This window comes from Atractosteus spatula, chromosome 1, assembly GCF_055471065.1.
Source record: "Atractosteus spatula isolate fAtrSpa1 chromosome 1, fAtrSpa1.hap1, whole genome shotgun sequence".
Taxonomy (NCBI): Eukaryota; Metazoa; Chordata; class Actinopteri; order Semionotiformes; family Lepisosteidae; genus Atractosteus; species Atractosteus spatula.
The window spans coordinates 3,261,819-3,289,379 of record NC_142706.1 but is presented as its reverse complement, the minus strand read 5'-3'; the positions used below and the strand labels follow the sequence as shown (position 1 = coordinate 3,289,379).

The 27,561-nt window shown below is 44.1% G+C and overlaps 1 protein-coding gene across 1 annotated transcript in view; it reads right to left on the bottom strand.

The window, feature by feature from the left end:
• Positions 1–3,824: 3,824 nt before the first annotated feature.
• Positions 3,825–27,561, bottom strand: part of LOC148840405 (sorbin and SH3 domain-containing protein 2-like) — an 84,260-nt gene continuing 60,523 nt past the window's right edge. Inside the window, exons 14-27 of the mRNA XM_088925015.1 lie at positions 22,066–22,115; positions 20,922–21,100; positions 18,778–20,343; positions 16,078–16,163; positions 15,703–15,749; positions 14,964–15,078; positions 14,739–14,867; positions 13,998–14,201; positions 10,869–11,606; positions 10,268–10,453; positions 9,207–9,320; positions 8,204–8,253; positions 7,041–7,147; positions 3,825–6,383 (exon numbers count right to left, since the gene is read on the bottom strand). Of these exons, the coding sequence (XP_088781141.1) occupies positions 6,322–6,383; positions 7,041–7,147; positions 8,204–8,253; positions 9,207–9,320; positions 10,268–10,453; positions 10,869–11,606; positions 13,998–14,201; positions 14,739–14,867; positions 14,964–15,078; positions 15,703–15,749; positions 16,078–16,163; positions 18,778–20,343; positions 20,922–21,100; positions 22,066–22,115 (3,633 nt within the window). The 3' untranslated portion in view covers positions 3,825–6,321. The remainder of the gene's footprint in view (positions 6,384–7,040; positions 7,148–8,203; positions 8,254–9,206; positions 9,321–10,267; positions 10,454–10,868; positions 11,607–13,997; positions 14,202–14,738; positions 14,868–14,963; positions 15,079–15,702; positions 15,750–16,077; positions 16,164–18,777; positions 20,344–20,921; positions 21,101–22,065; positions 22,116–27,561) is intronic.

The following is a 27,561-nucleotide window of genomic DNA, read 5'->3' as shown; positions in this document are numbered from 1 at the left end:
CCCTCCGAAGCTGAGCAGCAGCTCTTAAGCCCTGGGCCCTTTCCGAGACCCTCCCTGGCAGAAGGCGGGGCTCTGCCTGCGAGTGAGCTCATGGGGCAGAGCGAGGACCTGCTGCAGCCCTGGCCTGCTCTCTCTGAGCCCCTGGCCCCTCAGCCCCACCGTGTGAGCACCACGCACCTCCAGCCAGGTGCAGCGAGCACACCTGCACACCCGACTTAACAGCCCTTAGCCACAGACGAAAAAGACTGCAGGAGCGCCACAGGTCCCCCTTCACTCACTCTTATAAAGCCTAAACAATGATGTCTGAAAACAAAAGTTTTGATCTGAGGCACCCAGAGGTGGGTTTTTGCATGAAATGGTAAAAAATGTTCCCGTACAAGATTTGAGATGTTTTACAATTTTACACCAGCACCGTACTTGCAGAAGGCTCCAGGACTCCAAATGGAATAGAAACTCGTAGGTTTCTTTGAAATATTACAAACACGGCATCCGGCTTCTTCTCCCACCTCAGAATCCCCAGTGCATCGCTGTTTCAGCGCACAGAGCAGAACCCGGCAGGGGACTGCCGTCACACCCCCGTGCGAAAACACCAAATGTCATTTATCCTCCGGTTCAGAAAAACTATTACACAGCACCAGCGGTGCGGAACGAGCTGGTTAAGAAACAGAAAACAAATGCCATCCTGTCACGGATCTTACAGTATAAACTGTCAGTCAAAAACAATATGGGTAAAATGAAATAACACTACATATGGTAAAAGGTGAGGGTTGACTGCTGAAACGCCCTCTGTTTTCCAGAGGCTCTGCATCAGAAGTGTTCTTCTCTCATCAGGGGCCGACCCCTCTCCTCAGATCCAAGGCTAAACAGCTCTGCTAAGTTTGGCAACTTGTGTCCTTATTTGGTTTGAAGTTAAAGCTTGATCAGGCAACTGAGATTATGCAGACACATTCCTGACGTATTGATCTGGAACAAACCCAGCAAGTTTTTTTTTTTCTTTCTGAAGAGGCTCTGGAGTCTAAATGAAAAATCGCTAACTAGCACATGCCATTGATTTTTTTTTTGAATTCCTACACACAAAATCCTTTGGTTAGCAGCAGAGTCACATTTCTGTTGTGGTTCCTCCTCCATTAATCCCCTGGGTGTGTGTGTACAGTACCTTGTGGGGCTCCTCTTTGTCATTAGGAATCACCACAAGGAGAAAATCGCTTTTAGCCTGCTTGATGGTCCTGCGAGCGGCATAATAAATCTTTGTACATTTAAACAAAGGGATGTTTAAATGGCAGCTATTCTTGAATAGAGTAAAACTTTTCATACTTAAAATTTAACCGTTTTTAATTGGTAAATTGTGCTCGCTTCCGATTCAAAGTCCTTGCGATGCCTCTGCTCCAAGACAGGAAAAACAGATTTCCAAGGTCTTTTTGGAGTGGATTTCTGGACTCAAGTTATTTAGCAGTGGTTGCTATGGAGGCACAGAGGCCAAACAGTCTTCACATAAATGAAGGGGGATTAAGGACAGTGGTTTGCAGAGAGAGCAGGAGACTCCCACCAGCGAGGTGCTGAGGAGGACCCTGTCCAGCGGTTAAGATCAGTATCCGGAAGTGGGAGCACAGAGTATAAGGATTAGGATGTGATAAACACGCCAAGAAGACAAGAAGTAGCAATGCTACTGCGTGTCTGGTGAGGTAGGAAGGTTATGCTAGGGTTGCCTCCTGTCTCCAGAATTACTAGTCACTTTGAGACACGACCAAGTTTTTCAAAGAAAGAAGAACACTCAAGGTAAAGTGAAGACAATTAAGCGATTTGGTTTGTTTTTGCTGACAGAAGCGTCCATCAATACGCCTATGTGAAAAGCTGGTACTGCTTCTGGGAAACAGCCTATGGGCACATGAGTGGTCATCAGGTTTTGAAGAGATTTTTCAAAAAAACACAAACTAAAATAAATATTAATGAGCGGTGATCTACAGTTTTTACAGAAGGAGACAATTTCATAATGTAGTTCACAGCAAAAAAAACTGTATTAGATGTGATAAAAATATTGAAGGCATACAATATTTAAGCCATTTATTATGTAACATTTTAATTTACCCATCAATCCATTTTCTAAACACTCCTTCCAACTCAGGGTCACAGGGGAGCCAGAGTCTATCCCAGCAAGCAATGGGTGCAAGGCAGGGTTCATCCTTGACAGCTACAGGCCACAGACACAGACTCACACCAGGGCCAGTTTTTCCAGAAGCCAATCAACCCTCCAGCGTGTCTTTGGAGTGCAGAAGGAAAGTGGAGCACCCAGAACAAACCCATGCATGCACGGGGAGAACATGCAAACTCCACACAGACAGCAGCCCAGCACTGGAATTGAACCCAGAGCCCCAGTTCTGTGAGGCAGCAATACTGACCACTCCGCTACTGTGCCACCCTGTTTGTAGCTAGATTTCACATAAAATATTTTATGGCTTCTTTGCAGCGATTAAGAAAGGGTATAAGTTCAATAAAAGAAGAAATGTTCAGTTTCAGAGGACAGAACTTTGGAAAAATATTTGTGTCCCAAGGTAGCAGAAAGCACTGAGGAATAATATTTAATACAATGTGAATTTAAACTCACTTTAGTTTTGTAGGAGGCACAATTGTACGATTTGTATTCCATTTCAATTTTAAAACCAAGACACATTATCTTAGATTTTCTGCTCACAGCGATGAAAAACGACAGCAATATAAAACCTGTTTTATAACAGTGTATTGTTATAAAAATGTCATTTTTTAATAATAAAACCTTTGAGGTGTGCCTTCTCACTTACATCCAGAGCATTAGCGCCTCGTACCCAATCCCTCCCATCGTCGGCACGAAGCTGGGCTGGTCCCGGGCAGCCCTGAGGAAACCAGCTTGCTGCTGTAGGTGGTGTTGGTGGACCAGTAGGTGGCACTCTTCTCCCATGGTCTGGATTTCCAAACAGATACTCACGTATGCTGACAGCAGACACTGTGATGAAGGAGACTTCACCCTCCAAATGTGACCTTAATCCAAGGTCCTAGATTCAGTTGACTCCAAGGCACTGCCCATGAGAGTAGTGGTGTTCACCCAGTGTCCTGGCTAATTTCCACTTTGAACCTGGACAACCTCAGTTCAGTCCTCATAGGATTTCTCCCTCAATTCAATCGGTGAGGTAACCTCTCAGTTCTCCACCTGATCTGCAGTGTAGCAGGGCTCCTGGTGGAGAACTGGATCACCCAGGGGAGAACAAAGTGCTGACAGCAGATCGAGCAGGTTCTCTTTTATATATGTCAAAGTACTTTAGTATCCTTTGAGAAGAAAGGGGCTATACAAATGCAATCGCTTTTCTAGTGAATGCTTCACTTAAATGCAATGTGCCTAATGCAGCTGTTCTGTGTCTCTTTCCATGTGAAAGAGATACAGAACAGCTGCACTATTTTGTTTCCGTTCTTCAGCATGTACTATCTGCAGATCTCCTCCTCCCTTTCCACCTGCAGAAAGCTCAGATGTTGAGCTCGTGAATGCTAGGGCACACACAGTAATTTACAGCCGAGGAAATCGGTCCAGCTGTTTTCGCATGGCCCTGCGATTGAGGGTGCCAGTACTGAACTCCCTTTGGGCGCCCAGCTATTTCCAGTGACTTATCCCAAACACAACACCCACGTGAGCTTTCCCAGACATCATGCAATGAGCTAACTGTAACTGGCTTTGCATGGTTTTTACACTATATCCATATTTAAGAAAAGGGGCATTAAATATTAGTATTGGACCAATCGTGAGTAAATGCCAATCGTATATATGGGCCGATACAAAATAAAAATAGGGCAAAAACATATCAGGCAGAATTTATTAGGTATACAATTCCACAAAAGAAGAAAAAGAAAACATAAAAAACATTGATTGTAAGAACGCCACTGCATCATTTCCTTAAGAGCTCACCAGATGAAGAACTCTTCTAAAATAACATGAAAAGAGTCTCGCTGGAACGGACCAAAACACTGCAGGTTCATTATAAAGAGTGCCACTGACAGAGGTGACTCTCGTAGCAAAGCTGCATGCTTTCATTCAAAATTGAAATCTCCCAAAATTCAAAACTTTACGCACTGTAAGTTGCTGTAACAAAGTTGTACTGTAAAAGAGTACCGTATATTTCTTAATTTCTTGTAACCCAATACTTACAAAGATTTATGTACAGAGTTTATTTATTTTTTTGCTGGTAATACTAGTGTTCATATTTTTTTAATGATTTAAATTTTGCATAAATCTATTTTGCAGATTTGGACCATCTAGATGTGAATGTGAATAATGTGATGCATGAGACATTTTAAGGAATAAAATAAAAGGAAACTGATGCTGGGTGAGAAATACTTTATAAAGCAGTGGATTCTTCCATACAAAAGACTTACAAAACGCTACAGACAATATGGTAAATTCAGGCATTAGGAGGATGTGAAAACCAAAAGAATGACATTTTAAGGTGCTTAAAATATTATACTGCCATACGTGTAGTTTGTGTTTTCAATCACACCACTTTCAATACTGAGTGCCTACACAGTATTATTTCACATGTCGAGGGATCTACTGCTTCTTGTAGAAAAAGATGAGAGAAGTCGTGGTGTTAATGTGAACCATTCAGCTGCAACCAACACAGTTCTGTTTCCTGTTTCAATTAGCGGGATGCCACGGCTTTCATGTCATCACTCCCTAGAAGATTTTGGTGTAACCCTTGCTGTGGCAGGAAGTTACTTCTTCTCCAATATGTAAAGAAATAAATGTGTCAAGCAATGTTCAAAACAAGTTACCGAACAATTAAATAAACTTTGGGGATTTACGTCCCTCATAAATGTTTTAAATAATTAACGTATACATACAACACACACACACACACACACATATATATATAAGGAATCTGACTGTTGGACATGAGAAAGAAATGCACAATGACCAGATTACTGCTTTATACTGATCTTTAAGGAACTCTTGTTTTAAAAAAAAATTCAAAGTTGTCCCTTAAAAGTCAGGTATACTCTCCCCCAGTTTGTCTAGTCATATCAATTACAGGAAAAAACATATAAAACAACTCCAATCTGCATTAGCAAGTGCCAAATGCAATGCAACAAGATTAGTTAAAAAAGGTGCCCTCCCACCCCAGTAGGTTTGAACACTACACGAGACCCAAATCATCTTCCACAAAAACCTTAGAAACAGATGGCAGGCAGTTTTGTCATTAGAAACCTTGCCTATTACAGCTTTTGGTTTCAGATAAAGAAAAAAAAGGGAGTTTTCAATCTGTTTTTAAGATAGGATTTTCAAACTGGCTTTTGTTCATGTACAGGTGTTTATCCTTAACCTCGAGCACCCAAGTCTTTATTATCTGTAAAATACTTTTAGAAACTTCTGGTAAGAATTGTTTTAAAAAAAAATCTCAATTCAAAACAGCTTAGACGTCTTTTTCAGACCTCTAAATCTCCAAATGCTCCTCACCAGACTAGTTTCATTTAATGCACTGAAGTTATAGTACAATTTGATACCTCTGATACTGTACCTCTTATAGTAACGAGATTTCAAGATCCTTCATCTACTGTAGTTGAACTTAAATGTAGGAATGGTTTAGATGAAAGCCATAATGCCTGGCACTAATATAACACTGCATACTGGTTACGTTTTCTCTCATGAAGATTCAGTCTGAAGTCCAAAGTCCCATCTACATCCGACGCAACGTGAACCTTTTTCTCCATATGGTGAAAAGCTATAGGATGTATCTACTGTAATCTAATATACTAACTTACATTGTGCCTCACAAAAAAAAGAAAGAAAATAGGCAACGATGCACAAGGCAATATCCTAGTTATGGAATCTATCAGCAAGACTCACTGAAGATTCTTAATAAAGTGAACGATATCGAACAAAGAAGCTTTCCATCGTCCTGTGCCGAACCGTTCATACTCATTGCCCTCTGCAACAGCCACATCTCACACATCACTGCTAATAAATAAAGAGATGAAATGCTTTTCAGCAGCACTACCCCTCTGGACTGTGGTGAGATAGAGGGGGGTCTCATTCCTTTCTTCAGCTGGGGGACGAGTTCCATCCTTTTTTTTCTCCATTGTATTTCTCCCTGGCTAAGTTGATGACTGAAACATAATTCAATTTACTTCAACATTACCGTACTACGTTTCTAGAAAGATGGCTAGTTATAGCTAAAGGTTATCTTCAGTGTAAAACCCACACGTCTGTGTGGTATTTCCTTTTCTTCTCCGGCTGTTCTTATCCAATGTCTTGTAGGAGTTGTGCTGAGCAGGCGAGAATATCACCGACAAGAATCCGTAATGTTACAGCCTCTTTACGTAATTCCCAGGGAAGGTCCCGAAGAACAGGCTTCTCCTTGACGTTCCTGGGAAGGGAGGAAACACAGCAGGTGTTGAAAGAAAGCACAAGCCTCTTTACACGCTCAGGTACCTTCATCTTAAATATGTTTAGCTGGGACTGGTGAGTCATGCAGATCTGCACAGAAATCGCAGGTGACTACCACACAATGACTGATTCAACCTCTACTTGACCTAAGTTGCTACAGGCAACATGCCATCCAGCTACAGTAGTATGGGTATATGTTGCTGATCCACAGCTTGGTCGCTTGCAGGCGACACTATGCTGTACGGAGACACCAAGAGCTCCAGGGAAAGCAGCATGAAGAGGAGCTCCCCCTGCTGGAGCATGTCAGTTTGGCCAAGAGGCGTGAGGACCAGTCGTGAGAAGGCAAGGCCGGCACAAGCTCGGCAGAGTAGGCCTTCGGCAGCCTTCTTCAGCTTCTCACGTTTCCCACGCCCCTGCGCGTTTCTTTCGTTAATCCTGCCGGCTCGCAACAGCTGCTCTGACAGAACGAAGGCCACCTGGCGGGGCCCCCGATCAGCTTACATCTGGAAACACGGCCCGCGTCATGGCGGAGGAATGGCTGCAGGCGCGGCGTGCGGGGCCGCCTGATAAAGAACTGGCTGCCCCAGTCCCGCCGAACCAGGACCACCCGCCTTGTGCTGGGCCTCGCGACACCCACCAACAAACCAGCCGTCATCGCACTTCTCCATGACATCCACGACGTCGCCCTCCTTGAGCTCCAGCTCGTCCTCATTCCGCGGTGTGTAGTTGTACAGAGCCTGAAACCTGCGGGGGTGAGAGAGAGAGAGAGAGATCGTGGGCCCGGTTACCTGCGGCGCTGGCCGGAGAGAGGACCAAGAAAGCGATGCGCTGGGGCTCAGAGGATCAAGCACGGGGACCGGAGGGGCCACATAATTACAGAGCTCAGTGGAGCCACACAAGCAAGAGTGGTATTTACATGACACAATCAAAAGAGCATATTTATATTCACAAAGCTATCAAATTACATGCATGTGACCACTGAGAATTTAAAACAATCTTTAAAACAGGATTGTTTTAAAGAAGAGCCTAACGAGACTCAGAGTTGGGGAGTAACAGATGATGCGTGGATGGACTGAGGGGCCGCGTCCAGCAGGGTGGAGCAGTGGTCAGACTTCTGGACTCTTAAACCGAGGGCTGCAGGTTCAATGCCCAAGGTGAGACCGTGCTATGGAACCCTTGAGCTTCACCCAGATCGCTCCGGTAAAATTCACTGCAGTATTTTCACAGCTGTAAACTTAAGTCAATCGGGATAAAAGCCAAATAAATGACTGATTTTGCTTGTTCTTCACCCCCTCAACAGATAGCATGAGGTGTCATCTCTAACACATATTAAAAACACTGCCAAAGAAGTTGTCTCGTACTGTAGGTGCGATGGCTGCCCAATGGGTCTTTTTAGCAGGCGTGCGATGCCACATAAGTAGCTTTCCACAGCTTTCCTAGTAAGGATTACAACCATCAGGCTCGTATCGTACAACTTCCTCCTCAACACACTTTTAAAGAGGACACATTTGTCCGTTCAGGGGTGAATAGATAGCATGTGCTCTCACCCACCACTGCCTACTGAATATCGCTGCTTTCTTCCAGGCCTTTGACTAGCAGAGTACATTTCCACCCTCTTCACATAATTACACCAATAACAGGCTTCAAGATGTTATGGAGTGGAAATAACATACAGTATACTGTATATACAGTATATCTATACCTTGATCTACCAAATAATTAGAAGTGTAAAATTTGTTTGGTAAGCTGTCGAATAAGGTCAACTCCGAAATCTTTCCAGGAAAAGCGAAGGACACTCACGGTTCTCCGCCACTGTGTAAAGCATCTTGGACGAACGCCGGACGCTGTGGCTGAAAAATAAAATGCACAATTATACGAGCGTGCAACAGTTCACTTGAAACGTCTCACAGCACAGTTTTGAAGCATTCGACAGAAAAGCCAGAGCCACTGCACACTCCGGCCTTGTGCAAGCACAAAGAGGACAAAGCCAAATGCTGACAATGAGGACTGTACTCCCCTTTTTTGGAAGGAATTTTGGGGAAAGGGCTGCTTGTCTGGACCTGGCAGGTACACCATGTCTAAGCTGTGTACACAGAAAACATAATTCAACATTCCTAAGATGAAAAAAACACATTTCATATACTGTAGATACAAAATTATATTGTTTTTTAGGATAATGTCTACCATGTGCAAGCCAAACCCTTTGCTACTGATTTATATATTCAGCCCTGCTATCTTCAACCAAAACACATGCCTTGTGATTCTCAAGAAAATCATAAAGGAAAAAAAAACAACTTACGAAATAGGCAACACAATTGTAATGCCCTTTACAATTCAACTACTGAGTACAGCAGAAGTTAAAAAAACACTTCCCAAAGTCCACACTGACTTCACCAATGTCACTGAGAGGACTCATGCAGGTTCACTCCAGCACGTGGGTTTTGCATGCACAAGTCCCACTTCCCCCCAGAGCACAGCCTTCTTGTGCTTTCCCAGCCCGTGAAAGCCTCTCTGCGTTACACTTTACTTTCCTCACAATGCTCAGCTTCAAAGCACGCACACACACACGCAGACGAGTCATTAAAGTTGAAGGTATCCCAGCGCCGCATCCACAAAAAGAGAACATTTCAAAATGAATAATTTGACGCTACCTTTTACAAAACCCCGAATCAACTCCAGTAAACCAATTACGAAGTATGGTGTACAGTTGTGAAAAAAGGGATACGTGAACTTTAAAGATAATGCGACAGACCCACGACCACACCTGCGGAAAGGACACACTCAGAGGACACATCCCCCATACCCTATGTGATGGCGAAAAGCTTTGACCTCTAACCGGCGATCCACAGGACCTCCTAGACATCACTGGGCTACGAGGAGGCTTACCGACAACAACAACATCGCGTTTGAGAGCGTGCTGAAAGAATCAGAACACCCCGTGAACGTTACAGCTGGCAGGGGCACACACACTGAACGCACATGCTTCTCCAAACAACACCCGGGAGCATTCTCTGAAGATTCCCGGTGAAGGACAACGTCAACAAGCTGGGAATGATTTTGTGGACGAAAAACAAAAAGGGGTTTTATTGTCACAGCAATTTCACAGCAAAGTCACATCGTACTGTCCAGTAAGGTCCACAAATTTAAACTGGAAACGTACAACATCACCTGCTGGAAAAAAAACAAAACAGTAGGCATGTGTTTGTATTTTATTAAGTTATTAATCTGCAAGGTTGAGCTATGAAGGCAGGGCAAATTAATAACATTATATGCATGTTAGTTTTTAAATATGGTTCAATATCCTTATCTAAATTTTAAGTAGACAGACAGCTTCCTGCTCATTCAGCCTCTATTTCAAAGGCAGCCGGAGGAGGCTGTAAATAGAAGGACAATTAAAACTTATAAAACTGCTGTGATTTAGTTACAGTGGTATCTGGGCTGAGATGGAAATCATGCTTTCTAAGGCAAATAAATCACTCGGCACAACAAAAAGCACTAGCCTTATTTAGCCTACTAAATAATTGTTTAGATAAGCCGTTAAATTCAAATTATCAAATATTTTCTCCACCCATGATTGTGTGGGTCACCCTCCTCACTTTTAAGATTGACAATAAAAGTTTCAGTTAATCTTGTTGAACATACTGCCCTAGAAACAGGCAAGTACAAGCTGCTATTTATGTATTACAGTGTTGCAGTGTGTAGTGTGAGGAATCCAGAGTAACACAGGTAATGTGTGAACTCACAGCCATGCTCGGATAATAAACGGCATTTCAAAGACAGAGTCCACAGACATGTCTAGGGTGTTATCAAGCGGTGCAGTCAAACGAGTTAAACGGGGGAAAAAACACAGCAGCTTTTTTTTACCTTAATTTTGGGAGACCTAGACTCCAGTCGGGGAGAGTGCTTTGGAGAGAGAGGGGGGGAGTTTGTGACAGCAGCCTGGGGGGGCGTGGAGCGGGGAGGAGGGGGGGACGATGATTTCGAAGAGGGTGCAGGCAGTGAAGGAATGGAGGAAGGAGCAGGCGGCAGCGCCTCTGAAGAAGCAGCAGCCTAGTGAAAGAGGCAATGGAGAAAGCAACAAAGAGCACAGCACTCAACTAGTTTCTGAAGATGTAAACTAGCCTGAGTCTATTAAACATGCACAAGGGAATCAGAGTTTTTCTGTGCCTGTTTAAGTTCACCAAACACTAGGCATAAAATTCTACTATACTGCTCTCCCTCAATCGCAATAAGTCCGCTGTGCTTATTTTAATGCTGAGCTTCTGCCTCACCCACAAAGGCTATCACAGGACGCTATGCTTGGTTAAAACAAAAACTTCATACTTGCCCCAACATAGGTACACTACGTCAAGGAGGAATTATTATTTCACTTCAATAACTGCTGGACCTAATGGGTTAAGGTATGCAGGTTTGTAGGAAGACGAAAAGCACAACCACAGGTGTATGTAAAAAACGCAGATGATACCTCTTGCTGCTTTGACTTTGAATCTTCGCTATTCACCGGGGCCGGGCTCTTAAGCGCCGGGGGAGCCTGTGAGTTTTCGCCCGGCTCTTCCTCTATGTAGAGCTCAGGAAGCTCCCCTAGCACACCTGGCGCTCGCCTGCGAGACCCCGCCCCTGGCTGAACCTCCCCCTGTGACTGGCTGGCTGGGGTGATGGGCAGCAGCTCCTGGCAAAGCTCCTCCTCCTGGTCTGCCGCGGGGGACAGTCCCTGGCGCGCGGAAAGACGCCCATCGGAGTCAAACTTAATCACGCCGCCGGGACGGCGGGGCCCGGCCACTCCCGTGGGACCACCCTCCTTCCTGCGCGAGGAGTCTGAACTCTGCGCCTCGCTCAGGCCGTTCGGACAGGGCAGCGGAGAGGGGGCCGCCTCTGGCGGGCTGGAGAAGGCTTCAGGGGAGGCGATGGGGATGAACTGCCCTTCCTCGACTCTAGAGGAGATGATTCTCCGGGAGGCGGAAGGTCCTAACGGAGGGGCAGAAGCTGGGGACGCTACAGAATCAAGGTCCTCCAGGTCAGACAGGAAGCTGTGAGGGAAAGGGGGAGGAGTGGGCGTGGGCTTGCCGGAGGGAGACACCCCTCCAGTCAGGGAAATCCACTCGTTGGTGACAGCTTGCAGGTGGGCCCCTTGCGGGGTTAGAGACGGGGACGAGCGCTGTCTGAAAGTGGGGGATGGGGTGCTGAACCGCGGGCGGGACGAGATCTTGGAAGAGAGAAGACAGGCGCTTAGGAAGGAGGAGAACAGAAGGCAAGATAAAGGAAAACACCACACTGCCTCAGAAGCAGGAAAGCAAAGGGCACGCCGACCTGCGATCGTTCAGAGAAAAGCCTCCTTTGGTTTCATGCAGCTGGTCTTAGCATTTGGCAGGCAGCAAAAAAACACTGAAGGATGAGGCTCATTATCAATGTGACAGAGAAATACACATCCCCAGAGAAATTCATGTTCTTCTAATCTAGAGAATCTGCTCCGTACAGAAACATGCTGCTCGGCTCAGAGAGACTGCACAGGGAGAAGTACAGAAACTTGGTGTACGCAGTTAGGATCACCTCTACTTTCTAGTTATACCTGTTACCCATCCTGTTGCCTTTCTCCTACAATTATATGCCGTGCTCAGAATTCTTGGAAAACCAAGCACAGAACTGCACTGGGAGGCACTACTGAGTTCTATGTGCTTCAGCAGCTAGATCCCCAGCGTTCAGCTAAGCTGCTCTGTGAAACAGAGAAAACATCACACCGAGTCAAGAGATACTCCAAGTCCAGCACTTTCCACACTAAACAACTCGTGTCTCCCCCTGGCTGGTAAGGGACTGTTAAATGACTGTGGATGTTGACTATAGTGCACATCTTCCCAGTGGGAAACAGCTTAGTCACAGTGTAAGAAGGTATTAACAACAATTCCAGCATTACTGTGGCCATGGAGGGACTAAATTATCCAAAGGTGAAGCAGCTCGAATGACCACATGGCAGGAAACTTAAAAGACATGCTCGCATTGCATCAAAATGCGTTTAGAACTAATCTGAGTAATACTTTTAATCTCAAATCCATGCAAGCTGTATCAGTACCTGGGCATTCACTTTATCCCTTCTACTTTCGACTGGAGTTGACATGAAATGAAATTGACTGAGGTGTATATGAAATCGAAGTCTCTGTCAGTTATACACTAGGGAAGACCTTCATCAATCAGTTAATGCCAGCAACATTTAAAAAAGTGAAATTAACTTATCAAAAGACTTCAGATAATGCTTAATTTATCTCTAATAACTGTAAAATAAAAGCATATACATTTGCACTGCTTATGCCTTTTAAATGGTTATATTCAGTACTGGTTTTATGGCTATCAAACATTTCATCCTTTACCACTTGGCTATAACATTTGACTTAATCCCAAAAATACGGACAAAAGAAGTATTAAAAAAAAACTAAAAAGGTATTGGTGTATTACTGATACCGAAAACTTACTACACAACTCCAGTATCCTTTGTGGGATGAGAACCACTAATACTCTTTTCAACAAGAAATGCAATATTATACTAGAAGGCAGTAGCTACAAAAAACGCAGTCTAAAACTTTATTTCCAGCAGTAACAGGTAAAAAACGTGCAGGTTATGGGAGAGGTGAGCTTGTACGGACGAGCGCAGAGCCCCGAAGCAGGGTCCCGTGTAACATCATCTTCAAGAGCGCAATGGGCCCTGTATTTATTTTTCCATTAAAGAGCTGTCTAATTCTGCCAGAATTTCCACACATCAAGCCACACTCTGTGGGTATGGGTCCGCCTCAGAACAATCACCATCCACTTTCCAAATAATTTGAATGATGTTTGCCGTTTCTTGTTTTTTTTTTTTACTTCTGTGCGAATCATGCGGCCAGCCCCTTTTTCTCCTAGAGGTGGTAGGTGTCTCTCCTTCGTATACTCTCCTTCCTTCACCCTTTCCTCCGAAAAAACAGCCCAACCCAAAAAACTATTTCTAGAGCAGCCTCTCAAATGGTCTTCAATCACAGCCTACTCAGCTGGTTGCTAGGCAATGGTCTCAGTCAGTCCTGACCAGGGCAGACGTAGGGCTACTGACGCACGATAACACAAAAACTGCAATTTCATATAATTATAGTGGCATTTGAAGCTGACAGCGGTTTTAAAAAACTGCCCAGGCCAACCTATGAAATCAAAAGGGCTGACCTGCTTTGGGATCGCAACGCAGTTTGAGAGCAGTTGGTTTCATGTGAAATTTTAAATACGTTATGCGAGTGCTTGGAATGCTGTTGTCTGAAGTAAAATAGTTAAACCAGTCTGTCTGTGCAGTGATGGTCTTTTTCCAGCATTTGAAACAAAGGAAACGAAACGCGTCAACTCGATCTCATTCTTCCGTTCTGCTGAATGTTACAGCTCATTTGCTACATCTTCACTCTTGAGTGGCGCCTGTCTTTTTCTGATAAACGTGTTGTACCAAGATCTTGGACGGGAGAGGCAACATGTGAAACAGACAAAATCACTGGTGCTAGAAAACTCAGATCATTCTCAGTTACGGAACACCTCCGGGGACCGGAATTCCTACAAGACAAACACTGGTTTAAAAGGGAGTGGGACAGCCTCGTACCTTTGTGGATCCTAAGGTGTGTATCCTGTCGCTGGAGTAGCTCTGAGGAATTGGCGGGTCAGGATAGTGGCCTGGGCTCCTGGTGGGGGACTTTTTGAGGACATCCACGTAGGACACAGGGAAGATGCCTTGCTTATTAGTCTCTGGGATCTTCCCCTCGTACCAGTTCTGATCCACCTGTCTCAGAAGAATGACTCTCTCCCCCTGGAAGGAAGGCAGGCTGTCGGAATCGGAACGCGACAAAAACCGCAGCTTCTTTCCTGACTTCAGTTTGACACAGGGGTCCTGCAACCATGCGGGCGAGAGTGGGACCTGGACACGCCCCCCAGCATGGCCACCTGCGAGGGCTGTTCGCATCTGGGACACTCGAGATCCACGGCACCCAATAGGAGACCCAGGGCTAATGACAATAACAATAATATCCTTACACTCACGTACAGGTTTTCTGGACACTCCACTCAAATTATTTCACAGCTAATGGGGAATCCCACTCGCACCACCAAGGTGCAGCCCCACCTGGATGATGTGACGGCAGCCAGAGCGCACCAGTCTGCTCCCCACACTTCAGGTACAGTATCAGCGGGGAGGAGAGCAAAGCAATGAAGCCAGTTCAGAGATGCGGATTATTAGGAGGCCATGGTGGGTAAAGACCAGGGGGAAATTTGGCCCGGATACCGGGTTTACAACTCTGCTCTATTCGAGAAACGCCTTGGGGTTCAAGGAGTCAGGATCTTGGTTTACCTTCCTCAGCGAGAGCTCCACATTGGTGTCTGCGGTGAAGTTGTACTTGGCCACAGCCTCCCCGATCTCTCGGACCTGTGCTGGCGGGGGCGGCCGTGCTGGCAGGCGCTTTTCTGCGGGCGAGAGTTTCTGCGGGAACGCAGAGAGAGAGGGACAGAGGGAGATGTGGCGGCCGGAGGCGGACAAACGTGCCGACAGAGTCGAGTGGCTCTCGGGCTGGCGCACCTCTATGTAGGAAATGGGGAAGATGCCGACTTGCCCACGGAGCTCTCCTTCATACCAGTTCTGGTCAATCTGCCTGAGGATGTACACCGTGTCCCCTTTCTTGAACGTCAGCTCCCTAGAAGACATTATTGTTCCATCCAACGACCGATATGGTGCAGATCTCCTCACCATATAAACTCCCACTTTTCAGCTCCACATGAGAATGGCAAGGTTTGAGCATTATGGGAAAGAGCAACACATCATGGACTTCCAACTCACTGCTGCCCCAGATTATTAATTTTTTCTTCCTGCAATGATTAATAGCTTTCTGAAAGCTCTGCCCCACAATTTATAAATAGAGCTGATTAACCATGGATATTGCACAGTACTAGGTGATATCATCACAACTGCGCTATCCTATGTAACCACGAAATGAACTGATACTCTTTCAGTCTGCAAAGTTACCAAAATATTAGTGACCTGAATTTACTGAAAAGACACACAAATGGCCAAACACCTTAGCTACATGAAATTAAATTTTAAACTATGCAATCAAGCGAGATTTTTCTACAAAACATAACCACTTTGAAATTCTGATACATTTTTACAATGTCTGCTACCGATTTAAAATATTATTCAGAATGTATTGACGACACAAATAACTAGATATAACCAGAAACTGCAAAATTGTAGAATGCATTATAAGCTCAGATATTATCTGGTTTGCGTCTTGTACATCAGGAAAGCACATAAAACTTACTTTGCAGTCTGTGCCTTAAAGTCATATATTGCTCTGGCAGGCTGTTTCTGTCGAGGATAAAATAAAGGCTTAACGTTAATAAAGATCATATGAAAATAAGAGGGAAGGTTAGCTAGGCATCACTCTATGAAAATAACAGAGCAGTGGTTAAGCACAAAACTATCAACTTGCCAAAACTTTTTTGCTGTGCAAACGCCCCCTCTAGTGTCAACATGGCATACTGCACTTTAAATTACTGGAGGATTAAACATGATCGAATTTCCATCATGGTAAATGCGAATAAAAGTGCTGATTACATCTTACATGTCAGCATACGTCAGCTACTCATATTTTTAATAAATCAAACAATGCACAGGCACACCGTGTCCTCCTCACCTCTCTGTCTGGTGTAGCTCTTCTGTCTCTGGGAGTGCACTGACCCACATCAGGCAAAGAAGACGAGCCTCTTGAGGATTCCTGATCTATTCACAATAAAAGGGCACACAGTGAGCAGGAATCCTGTGTCCTGCACTATGGCAGTCCGTACCCATTCACGTTCCTTGGGATCTAACTAAGGACTACAAGTGTATCACAGAGCCATAAGTACCGAGAAAATGCGCAAAATGCCTGACTCTATATTAAAGCCGTACACTTGGGAAATGAATATTAACTGGACATCGCATTTTCTGTGCTGCAGGCATTCAGGAAAGAGGTTTTCTTTGCATTTCTGACTTAAATGGACCCATATTGCTCGGACAATTTAAAAAGCAGAAAACTATGCAAGTCTGCATTTGTAACTGAGATAAGGAGGCACAGGAGGTACTGTAGTTCTTTACAAACAGGGCGGTGACAGTATAAAACAAGCTACCCAGCCATGTTGTTGAAGCAGATACCCTGGCTGTATGAGAACATGCTATCCATTAACCACTCATTACCAACTGGGCAGACGGCCTCCTCTCCTTTGTAATGTAAAGCTACAATGTGCAGCAGAGGGTTAAAGACTACCCTTTTTACTTATATAGTGTTAGGAATTTTTCAGATCAATATCAGTGCATGAAGGACAGGGAAAATATGACCTGTTTATGAATCTGATGGGGTTCCCATCCATAAATAATGTTCAGCACATTTACAGAAAGTATTTTTAGACTTTCTATGGTACACTGAAAAGCTGCTCGACAGTACTTTCTTTCCATGTTGCTGGAAAGGACCAAGCACAAAAACACAGGCAGAATGTCAGCCACAGAATCCTGCTGCATTTCATTTCCTTCTTAAAAGGATAAAAATTGAACCAATTTTTCATTGCCAATATTAAACGCGGTACTTATTAAATATAATTCACAGGCTCAATTTAAACATCTGCAGCTGGGTCAGCTTTTCCATTCTTGGAGAGACTGTGTGTTACTGGAGGTCCTCCCTGTGACCCCAGAGTCAGAGCTCAGTGCTAACTGTTAATTGGGGTACTTGGATACTTCAAGAGCTTATAAAGGAATAGCAGATATATTTAAGTTATGCAGGGCGCTCCTCACCATGATTAGAGTGATCAGTCCGTCACTCAGGGAAATTTTCAAATATAGACAGTGCTCACCAAAGAGGGAAAGTGAGGCAGCACGGGGTTCTTTTTTTTTAAAAAAAAGAGACTTAAAAATAGCTGAAGCAAAACTATCAGTCACTGCCAGAACCCAAGCCCCAGTTTAGACTCCCTGTAGCTCTAAACTCGACTTCAGCTGCTCCAATCTGCACTTATCAAATGTCACTGCTTATTTCTGTAAGCGAAAGCGTTTTGTTAAAAGGACGCATAGCGCGAGGATAATGCGTTTGAATATATTTTCGCGCAGTGTTTGTTGGCTGTAACGTATTTCAGGAGGATGCTGGAGTTGGGGTTGTCTGGAACAAGCTACCCAGCCAACTTGTCGAAGCCCAAACCCCAGCTGCTTTCAAGAAAAGGCTGGACGAGACCCTCAGCTCAATAAGCTACTAACTCTAGAAAAGGGCTTGGTAGGCTGAAGGGACTCCTCTCATTATGTGCTTATGAAGTCTTTCAAAGAAAATACCTTCTGGCTGTCTTAACATTTTGAAGGACCAGACATGCTGCAAGTGAGAGGCTGTGAACATTAAACTACCACATACGGCTGTGTTCATGCCTGCTCTGTTTTGTGCTTAGTGCTACGATACACTGATATCAGCACAGGAATAAAAGAATACAGGTCATCAATAATTCATGTACTGTATATATACACACAAGTCAATTTGAAACAGTATGAACCTGTTAAGGACTATTCTGAACGATGTACTCGTTTGTTTATAATGATGGAGAACCACAACACGCACAAGACAGAGGGACATTCCGCACAACACTTAGCCAACAACCCCCTAATTGAAGACTGTGATTACACATGCAAGCAGCAGAGCAGCTGCAGGCAGCTACGAAGAGGATGCTCGAAAAAGGAACGGAATAAAATGCTCTACATTTCACCCAGCGATGCGACGTAACGATGGAACAGGGTGATGACAACATGGGAAATAGAGTGGAAATGAAAGTGTCCATCCTTCTTTTTTAAATAAAACTAGCAGTGTGTTAGATCTTAAACTTGGATTATTTCTTCCAGACAGCTCTGAGCTGTCACCGAAGAGAGCTATTTTCACTAGAACTCACTTTGCAGACAAGGTAAAAACGGAGGGGTAACGATGGGAGGACAGAACGAACTCTAAACTCTTCAAAGAGTTTACCTACTGAAGTTAAAAACACAATATAGACAGATCCTTGCTCATTCACAATATATACGAGGCGATTATCCGAATATGGTTTCGGTATGCCTATAAAAAACATTTTCATTGTTGTTTTGCAGTTGCAGTTAATCGTCTTCAACTCCAGCATTTACATATAATGGCAATTAAAACAAACCATCATATCAGCAGTAGGGGCTTTTTAATAATACTTCATATAAAAATTCCTTAAGACCCCTTTCTAGAGCTGACTTTTCACTATCCCCAAGACTTTCACACGACAGATGGATAATGGGGTTTCAGTGAAGTTCGGCAAGTTGAGACAGACATGGCAAAAAATAAAACGAACAAAAATGGGGCCGTATGATCAACCTTGAAAGAAGCGTGCATTATCATTCCCCTGGTTGTTGTTGGCATCCATATCTTGGTAAGAGGCACTGAAGGGTGATCTTCCATAATCTGACGGGTATGAGGTGTAATTCACGCCGCCATCTGGTGGCGGGTGGAGGTAAGGCTGCTGCTCGGGGCTCCTCCTCCTCAAGGCTTTGAGGGAGGAGTTTCTCTCAGGGATATCTGGGATCAGTTCTGCTATAAGTCTGTGCAATATGCTGTTGTCCGGGAGGCTTCCTCTCCTCTTCTCGGCTTTAATGTGATCATAGATATCCTTCAGAGCTGAGTCCAGCGCTTCATAAACTGAGGTCTTAGATTTTGGCTTATGAGTCTGTTTCTGAGGAGGCAAGCACTTTTTTCTCCTGAAAGGCACTGGGCTGACGAGGAATGCTAACTTGGAAAGGTTGGACTCCGCCTCCTCCTTCTTCAGCTGCTGCTTCCTGTCCTGCTTAGCCCTTTCGTGCTTCAGCATGGTAGTGAACCTGGTGTACGAGGCGGGGCACCTGCCCTTGCAGGAGCTGACCAGGTGCTTGTGATGATGGTGGTGGTGGTGGTGCTGATGGGGCCCCGACCCATAGAAGCTCTCCGAGGAGGTGAAGGAGAAATGGTCGAAGTCGCTCTCGCTGCAGAAGGAAGAGCCCTCGATCTGGATGAAGTCGCTGAGGTCGGACACCACTGCCTCGTGCTCGCTGTCCGAGTAGTCGAACTGGGACGCGGCGCGCTGCGGATGATCGCTGGTGACTTCGATGTGGATTGGCACAACTGCTTTGCTCTTCAAGTACTGAGGTTGGCCCTCGGGTGGATTCCTGTTGGGATTCTCCTCGTCCAACAAGGACTCGATGGAAAAGCGACGCCTCGGGCGGCTTCCCTTTTTAGAGGACCCGAGAGTTCCCTCCGACAGCATCTCGTCGCCCAGATTTGGCATGGATTTGGACTTCTGGATGAGCCTCTCGAATTCAGAAATCCTCGTTGGCACCATGTCCCTGGGCACCTCGTCACCGAACTCTCTCCATCCCGTGAGCCTGTCTTTCTGCTGCTCTTTCTCATACTGCAATATCCGGGACCTGACCGAACAAATTACCTCGGAGGTCAGCAGATCCTTGCGGTTGATGTGGTGCATCTTCCTGTAGAGCTTCAGGAACCCGGGCGCGTCGTGCGCGGATCGGTGACGGGCTCTGGGCCTCTGGGAGTCCGGGGCCTCGCGGCAGCCGCGATAGGCGCCTTTCGCCTCCTCGTCGCACAGCAGGGAGCCCACGCTCTCCGACCGCGTCTGCGTGTCCGTCAAGCTGTCGCGCTCGTCCGTCAGCAGGTCGTCGCAGCTACGAGACTTGAGCTTTGGGGAGACGGCCTCCTCCGCACTGCTCCAGTTTTCCGCATTCTGGCGGTGGCTCTGCCACCCGTTCTTGAAGCAGATGGATCTCTTCGAGCCGAGAGGGATAACGGGGAAAGACTGATCGCTGCAGCAGCTGTAGTCCGACTCATGCGAGGCATTGTGGTTGGGACCTGAACAACTTAAAAGGGGTGAGTGCATTTTGCTAAAATCCCCACCTTTGATATCCACAAGAGCAGCATGGCAAGAGAGAGATACAAGAAGACATTAACAGGTTCGCAAGGACAATCACGTATAAAAAGCAGGGAGAAAAGAAGAGCGTTAGTGTTCTCAGAGAGTAAAGCAGTAAAATGAAAGGCAGGAATAAGCCGTCCAACCCAGCCCACAATGTAGCTATACCAAGTGAAACTATCTCCAGGAGGCCAAAACATTTCTTAAAAAGCAACGGTGTTTAATTTATTGAAGTGGACTTAAAAGCCAACTCAATAAACAACTCTCTTTAACTGGTGGACAGTATTAAAATGACTATTCAGTTCTCTTTAAAACTCAGTAAGAATAGTCCTGTTGATTCCCATACATGCCCAAAACCTATTCTACAACCCATTTAAAGAAGGTCATACAGAATAAGGGCCGAAAAGATAATATGAAGAGATAAAATCGATTACCATTCATAATGAGATAATATTATCTTTGGTGGGAGATTCATTTGCATATTAAGGCATCGGTTTACCCATACAAGGCACGTCTTATGCAGTGAGTCAAAAGGTTTGTAAACTACACTTCTGTAAATGCCTACCTTTTGCTCTAGATGGGGATGAGGGTGAGGAACTAGTCAATGGCTTTCCGAGTGTGCTATTAATCCTATGTGGGTCTGCAGCCCTTGGTGAAGTCTGATTTGCATTGTGATCACTCTGGGATCTCTGTTGGCTTACAGCAGGCTCAGACTTCCTTCTTTTTCTGTAATCACTTGCTGAGCTGTAAAACAATATGAATTGTGATGTTAGAACCATGTTACAGACAATGACAGCGGCGAGCAGGCATGACAAGACTTCTGTCACCAGGGTGATTAAGACCAGGCTTGTTTTTAACCAGGGTTCCAAGAGAAATCCTTGCAGCCAAAGTCTCTACAACAGATTAGCTGTGACTTTACTGTACTTTAGTACTGTAGTAGTAGTAGTAGTAGTGGTAGTAGTAGTAGTATCAGGACCTCAGCTTGGTTACACGCCTGCAGTGGGTGTTGTAATTGAGAGCAGGTTCAAGGAAGAAAACGTTAAACACCTTTAGTTTAAATCAGCCACTGTGATGCACAGTAAATGAGAGTCATGACCCCTACCATACATGTGAACTGGGAATGAGTCTTCACATTTTCAGGAACAACAATTCTGCATGTTAGTTATTACTTATGTATGTGCATACAAAGCACGGGCTGTGCGTGAAGGAGTATGTTAATGCGAGTTTCTGGCCACGAAATACTGCCCACTTATGGGACATTAATGCTTTAGAAAATGACCGTGGGGGGAGGACAGGTCAGGAAAGACAGGTCATCACAGCGATGGAAGACACGAAGCTGACAGCCCATAAGGACAGGGCTACCAGTGCTGTCTGTGCAAAGTGACATTTAATACCTCCCCGATTTACTGCGAGAAGAGACGTGGGCCCACACACACACACACTCCTCCGGAGAGAACAGAAATGTACAAATCCATTTCATCAAGCACAAAAATTCTCACTGTTGCCAATAAGCAATTAACACCACCATGAGCAACAACTATGCAAATAAGACACAAAGGCGACGGACATTTTTGCCTCCATAAAGCAAATTCGTCTCTCAAAGCCTAAGATTACAAATGCCCAGGTGGCGATAAGTCAGTTTTTCTTCAAAAGCTAAAATGTATTCCAGTGAAATTCCAGGTTTACATCAAAACGGACAAGAAGCTTACCTCGACGGTCTTTCTGGAGTTCTGTCTGCTGAAGAGTGATATAATGAAGTCTGTGGAAACAAAAAAAACAAACAGAAAATTAACTTCCAGTGAATAACATTCCTTGATTTTTTTCTTGCAAGTTTCTTAGCTTCCTCTGGCAGTCTAGGACTGACCGAGATCAAGCAAATAAGCTGGCAGACGTGACCCAGAAAGATAAATTCTTGAACCCGTATTAGCAATGAGAGCAAGACAGTTAACAGGATTCTCCTGCTGCCTGGGCAGGAAAAGCAACCGGTTGTCAAAATAGCTTGATACCCAAAACATGACACAGCCTTGGAATTTACTCACTAGTGTCTCCAGATCAAATAAAGCAGGAAACTCTTTGTAAACACTGCTTGAAAAAGCGATCATCCTCCCCCAGGCTGAGCCCAGCACCGCTCATCTTGAGTGGGGCTCTTCAGGCAAACAAGACCTGATGCATTTTTTTAAACCATCTTTAAAAGTAGCAGTGATCTTCACCTTCTGGAATGCAGAGTCACTCGATTACATTGGTCACTTGTCAACATAAATACTTCTCTAAGTGACAACTACCTCCACAGCAATCTCTTAATTGGGTTGCAAGGCTGCGGGGACCATTTTAAACACGTTCAGGGCTATGTACCGGTTTTAACAGCATCTGACTTGATTATGTAGCGTTTTCCTTATCCTGTAAGACGTAATGAAAGTGAGAACACTACTACAATTTCCTTGCTCCTCATATTTGGAAACATCTATTCCTTTTCGGTAATATTGTTTATGGTCAGATTGGTTAATATTTCAGCTCACAGAAGTGCTTCAAAGCCCAAAGGATTCAACAAACTTTTAGTTTCTTATTTTCCTCATTTTCAGTACCTTTGGGGATGTGCAATTGAAAGCCATAAAAAAGTAATTTTGCTCTGTGTTGTGCCCAGCCCCATCCGCTAAAAACGGAGCATCTTCTTACAATCTCTGAAGCTAAGGAAGGGACACGATCATATTCTCAATTGTTTAACAGCTGAAAATGAGGACAGAGACTACAAGCAATAACTATTTTAGGGTTAGGGAACGAAAAGCTAACATTTTGTCACGCTTGTAGCTCCACACACTGCCACACAAACCCATACTAAAAGTTATTCCATGTTTTTCAGGCACGTTTAACCACAAGTACAACTGGCAGCTCCAAGCAAACCTGGCGGAAGTACCAGGGAGTTTCTGATCCAGGACAACGACAGGATTTGGACAGATCCGAGAGACTTTCTTGAAGCTGACGCAGCTAATAACTAAATTTACCTCAGTGGAGACGCACGGCGAGCTTTCAGGCATATAATCCAAAAGTTTTTTAGGAGGCTTGTGCCGGAAGCAGCGTATAGGAAGAGATGCGGAGATGAGGTGAAGGAAAGTCAATGGCACCATGGGAAAAAAAACGTGGAAAAAGTGACATGGTTAGAAAACAAACATGGCAGTTTGGAGGCCAAACGCACACAGCAGCAGACAGACGCCAAACACACACGTGCAGAGTGGGAAAACAAGCGACAAAGTGAAGCAAGGAGATCCCAGATAAATGGCTGGTGCAAAAATGAGATTTTAAAAATAGGACTTTTATTCCAGCTATTCAAACCATCAGGGCATGATAATTTCCCCTGACATTTCTATTTTCTGTTATAATACATTCTGGAAACAATATCTACACAAATACTTCCACAGAACTTTCATCTGATAAATCTGTTCATATCCAGGCTTAAAACATATCATCTCCTCTGATATGAAAGCACATGTCAGGGAAGAATTATCATCCCCTGTTTGCTCTCAGACAGGCTGCACTAGCTGAAAATTTATTGTGTCCGTCAACTAAAATCACAAGACATAAACCACCATTTTGGATGACTTCTGACTTGAATTTGAAGAGCCCTTGTTCAGTACAGCCAAAGGTAACTCATCCTAAATTAAACTCAAAATAGATCTATTTAAACATTCACCCCCTCAATACTACATACAGCAGTAATCAAAAACTAATTTATTTTAAGCACAGAAACGGTCACATGTAGTGGAGTAAAGTGAAGCCAATTTGAGTTTATTAAAATATGAGTCACATTTACATAAATATTATTTCAATCTAAGAATCTATATATTTTTTGAATATATGATCTGGCATATTGGCTTACTGGATAAATAGTTATTGTCATCTTGGACTTGAGAACAGCTGTCTGTGCCAGTTCTTGCTTGAATCAATGGTACAGATAGATTAAGAGAACATTGATGTCTAATCTATGATAACGAGGAAGGTGAAGAAAACCACAAGCCTGTCTAAAATGCGCTAATTTTCTTTTATGTATAAGACAAGACTACCTGACTGCTCCATTGTAGAGCAAGTGGTGAAAAAAAAAGTGGAGATTTTTAAATTAAGAATTATGTCATATCATTGTGAATATGAGGCTTAATAAGCGTTCCATTATTGCTCCACCAAACAACGGCAGAGCTCTTAGCAGGCTCTTAGGCTCTTCACAGACAGATCCCCCTCGTATTCTGCTGTGCCACCTGTGATCCGAGTCTGGTTTTTCACTTACTGATCCGCTGGGTGCCTTATTCTCCACACGAGTGAGGACGAGTCATCACTATGAAACTGAACTGCACCTGTGTTCCTGTGCCTTTGCATTCATTGTTCATTCTCCTGTCTGGAAAGCATAGCTGCTGCCCACACATCATGCTCAACAGGACTATACAATAAAAACAGCATGATGTGCCTTCACTTAACACTGAAATCGCAAGCTTGACCTTGTTTTAGGTATAATCATATCAAATAAACCTGGCGACCTCACATGTCTACATACAAAAAACATAAGCCATCCACCCCACAGCTTGCAAGCTGGGAGAAGCAAGTGGGAAAATGTCTTTGCCTTCTCTGGACCGAAGGCGAACTTTTCTTCTAAAGTAAATTCTCACACCCCATCAGGTGGCAGAGGAAGCCAAGCCAAAGCACGGTTCAAATTAAAAGGGCGCAAGTTTCCGATTTCACCTGCCACGCTGTTTGCCTATTCCTACCAGCCATTTCATAGTACGGCACTACTGTATGTGGGCTGCCTAGAGGCCATCCACGACAAGCACATCGCCATTCCATTAGTGCACTGCACAAAGCAAACCCACACACCACGGCCCATTCTCGCAGCATGCCAAGCCTCGGCCTCAGCTGCAGGCAAGCCCGCCCTACCGGTTGGCTCTGCAGTGCCTCAGCAAACCGAGAGCACCTGGTTTACTTGTACAGGCCTTCACACTTACCGGGCGTCCGAATTCCAGTTCGGAAAAGAACTTATACCAGGGTTCATTTTCTAAATCTATATCGTCTGGGTTTAAGTCATTAATCTGGAGCAGAGGTGAAGGAGGAAGGGGGAAGGGAGGAAGGGGGGAAAAAAAAGCACACTAAGCGAGATGGATTGTCATAAATCTTAAGCCTAACGTATGCAACGCGTTTACGGCAAAGAAAAGTGACACACGACAGAGAACGACAACAAACAGAAGAATGCAGAGCAGTGTACCACATACGCGAACAATTCTCGTGAAGGAGTTATTCCAAGGAGCAATGTTTGATGTAATTCACTGAGGCACAAAAGTAATTTCTATTGATTACTACAGAGTTCTCAGGGCGTCACTCAGACACTAACTGGGAGATCAACCCCACAGGGTTTGTGGACACTGAGTTGTCAAGCCCGACAATCGTAAGTCTGAAGTGGTTTGAAGCCCAATCCTACCAAATACAGTGCAATACAGTCTTGGAAATGGGCATATTGTGACACTCGGCAATGAGCACTGTGGTAACCAAAGAGCCTCTTCATAAGTTCTCTCAAGGTAACATGTTATAGCACAGTTTGTGCACCAGAGGGCAGCACAGTCATTTTTGCCCCTTCCCACAGTCACACTGGCAGCAATACAAGAAGCATTAATCATTCAGTTTGACAACACAGATCAGTTTACATGAGGAAGCTCAACATACAGTTTCACAGAGAGACTGTTTTTTTAAAAAAATACATAGAAACGAATAGCTACAAGAGTAAGCTTTAAACACTGTTCTGCAAAATGATCATTTGAAAAAAAAACTAGGGCTAATATCAGATCCTAAGACTAACACATCCCTAGATTTCTGTTTTGGAAGTAGATGAACAGTCACCTCAGCCCTTTACAGAACACTTGGGTATAAACCACTCGCAATGAATTGTTAGAAAAATAATATATGTCAATTTTTAGCAAACCCATGCACTCTTGACTACATTATCAAATCCCATTACCCACACAATATGGAGATGGTGCTACTCTGATTTCTCCTGTGCTTACTAAGCAATGTTACATTTAACTTAAAAATACTTTAAAATATGGGCCGAGCTTTTTTTTTTCTTTTCAAAGTGGGGAAAAAAAACTCCAACAGGAAGGAAACAACTATGTTCCTTAAACTGAGCTGGAGTCCAGCTGAGAAAATGTTAGCTGTCGTGTTTCATTTGATAAAAACGTCCCTGTATTGTTTACAAGGGCGCTGAGGGAAAAGCTGCCGAAAAAAAAATCTTTTTCATCTCGTACACCGATGTAATGAATCATGACAGGCTGATTTTGAGAAATGGGATTTGTATTTTGTAACCAGCTATAAACTATTAAAACTCTGCATGGAATAAGTTCTCTAAGAAGAACTATTAAATAATTACAAGTACAAGAAGGTTCTGTTAGGCATCAGTGCACAAATCCAAAAGCTTAATCAAAGCTGGTTTTAATCTGAAATTCCCTGCAATGGCTGCTTAAAACACCTCCGAACTCGGGTCATGTAAGGAGAATCACACAATGTAGTCGGCTTTCACATTCTGCTCCTTTGCTTCAGCTCTGAAAACCTGGAATCAAGGTAACAGTCTACAGCTGTGTTTCCATCTTTCCATCCTTCCACAGGTTACAAACGAAAGAAGGCCATTCGGTCTGTCCAACCTGGTTAGTTAGGAGTTAATTGATAATACAGTCTAAAACAAGCTTTTAAGCAGAACTGCTTAAATACCCGACTATCATCACCTCAAAATGCTAGGTTATATAGTTAAAAGCACAGAATTTAATTCAAGGGATGTAATGTTAAAATTGGATAAAACACTAGTAAGACCAGCATCATTTAGGTCACTTTGCCCAGTTTTGGTCACCATGTGATAGAAGACACATAGCTTCTCTGGGACCAGTCCAAAGAAAAGCAACCACTGTGCTCATGCTCAGGGAGGTCAGGATAATCCTTAGTAACTTTGTAATGTTTTCATTCTGGACTTGTGTCACACTTCATTCTTTAATATGTATTTGTCTTCACAGTTTCCCCAATGTGAGTATCATTTGAAACAATTCATTAAATTCATCAGAGTTGAATGCTGCATCAGTGACATAGGCATTCACAAAAATGTTAGCACAATGTAAACAAAAATATATTTTAGCTTTAAAGACGTGTAAAATATCCACAGATAAATGGCACTCCTATTCATAATTTAGCAC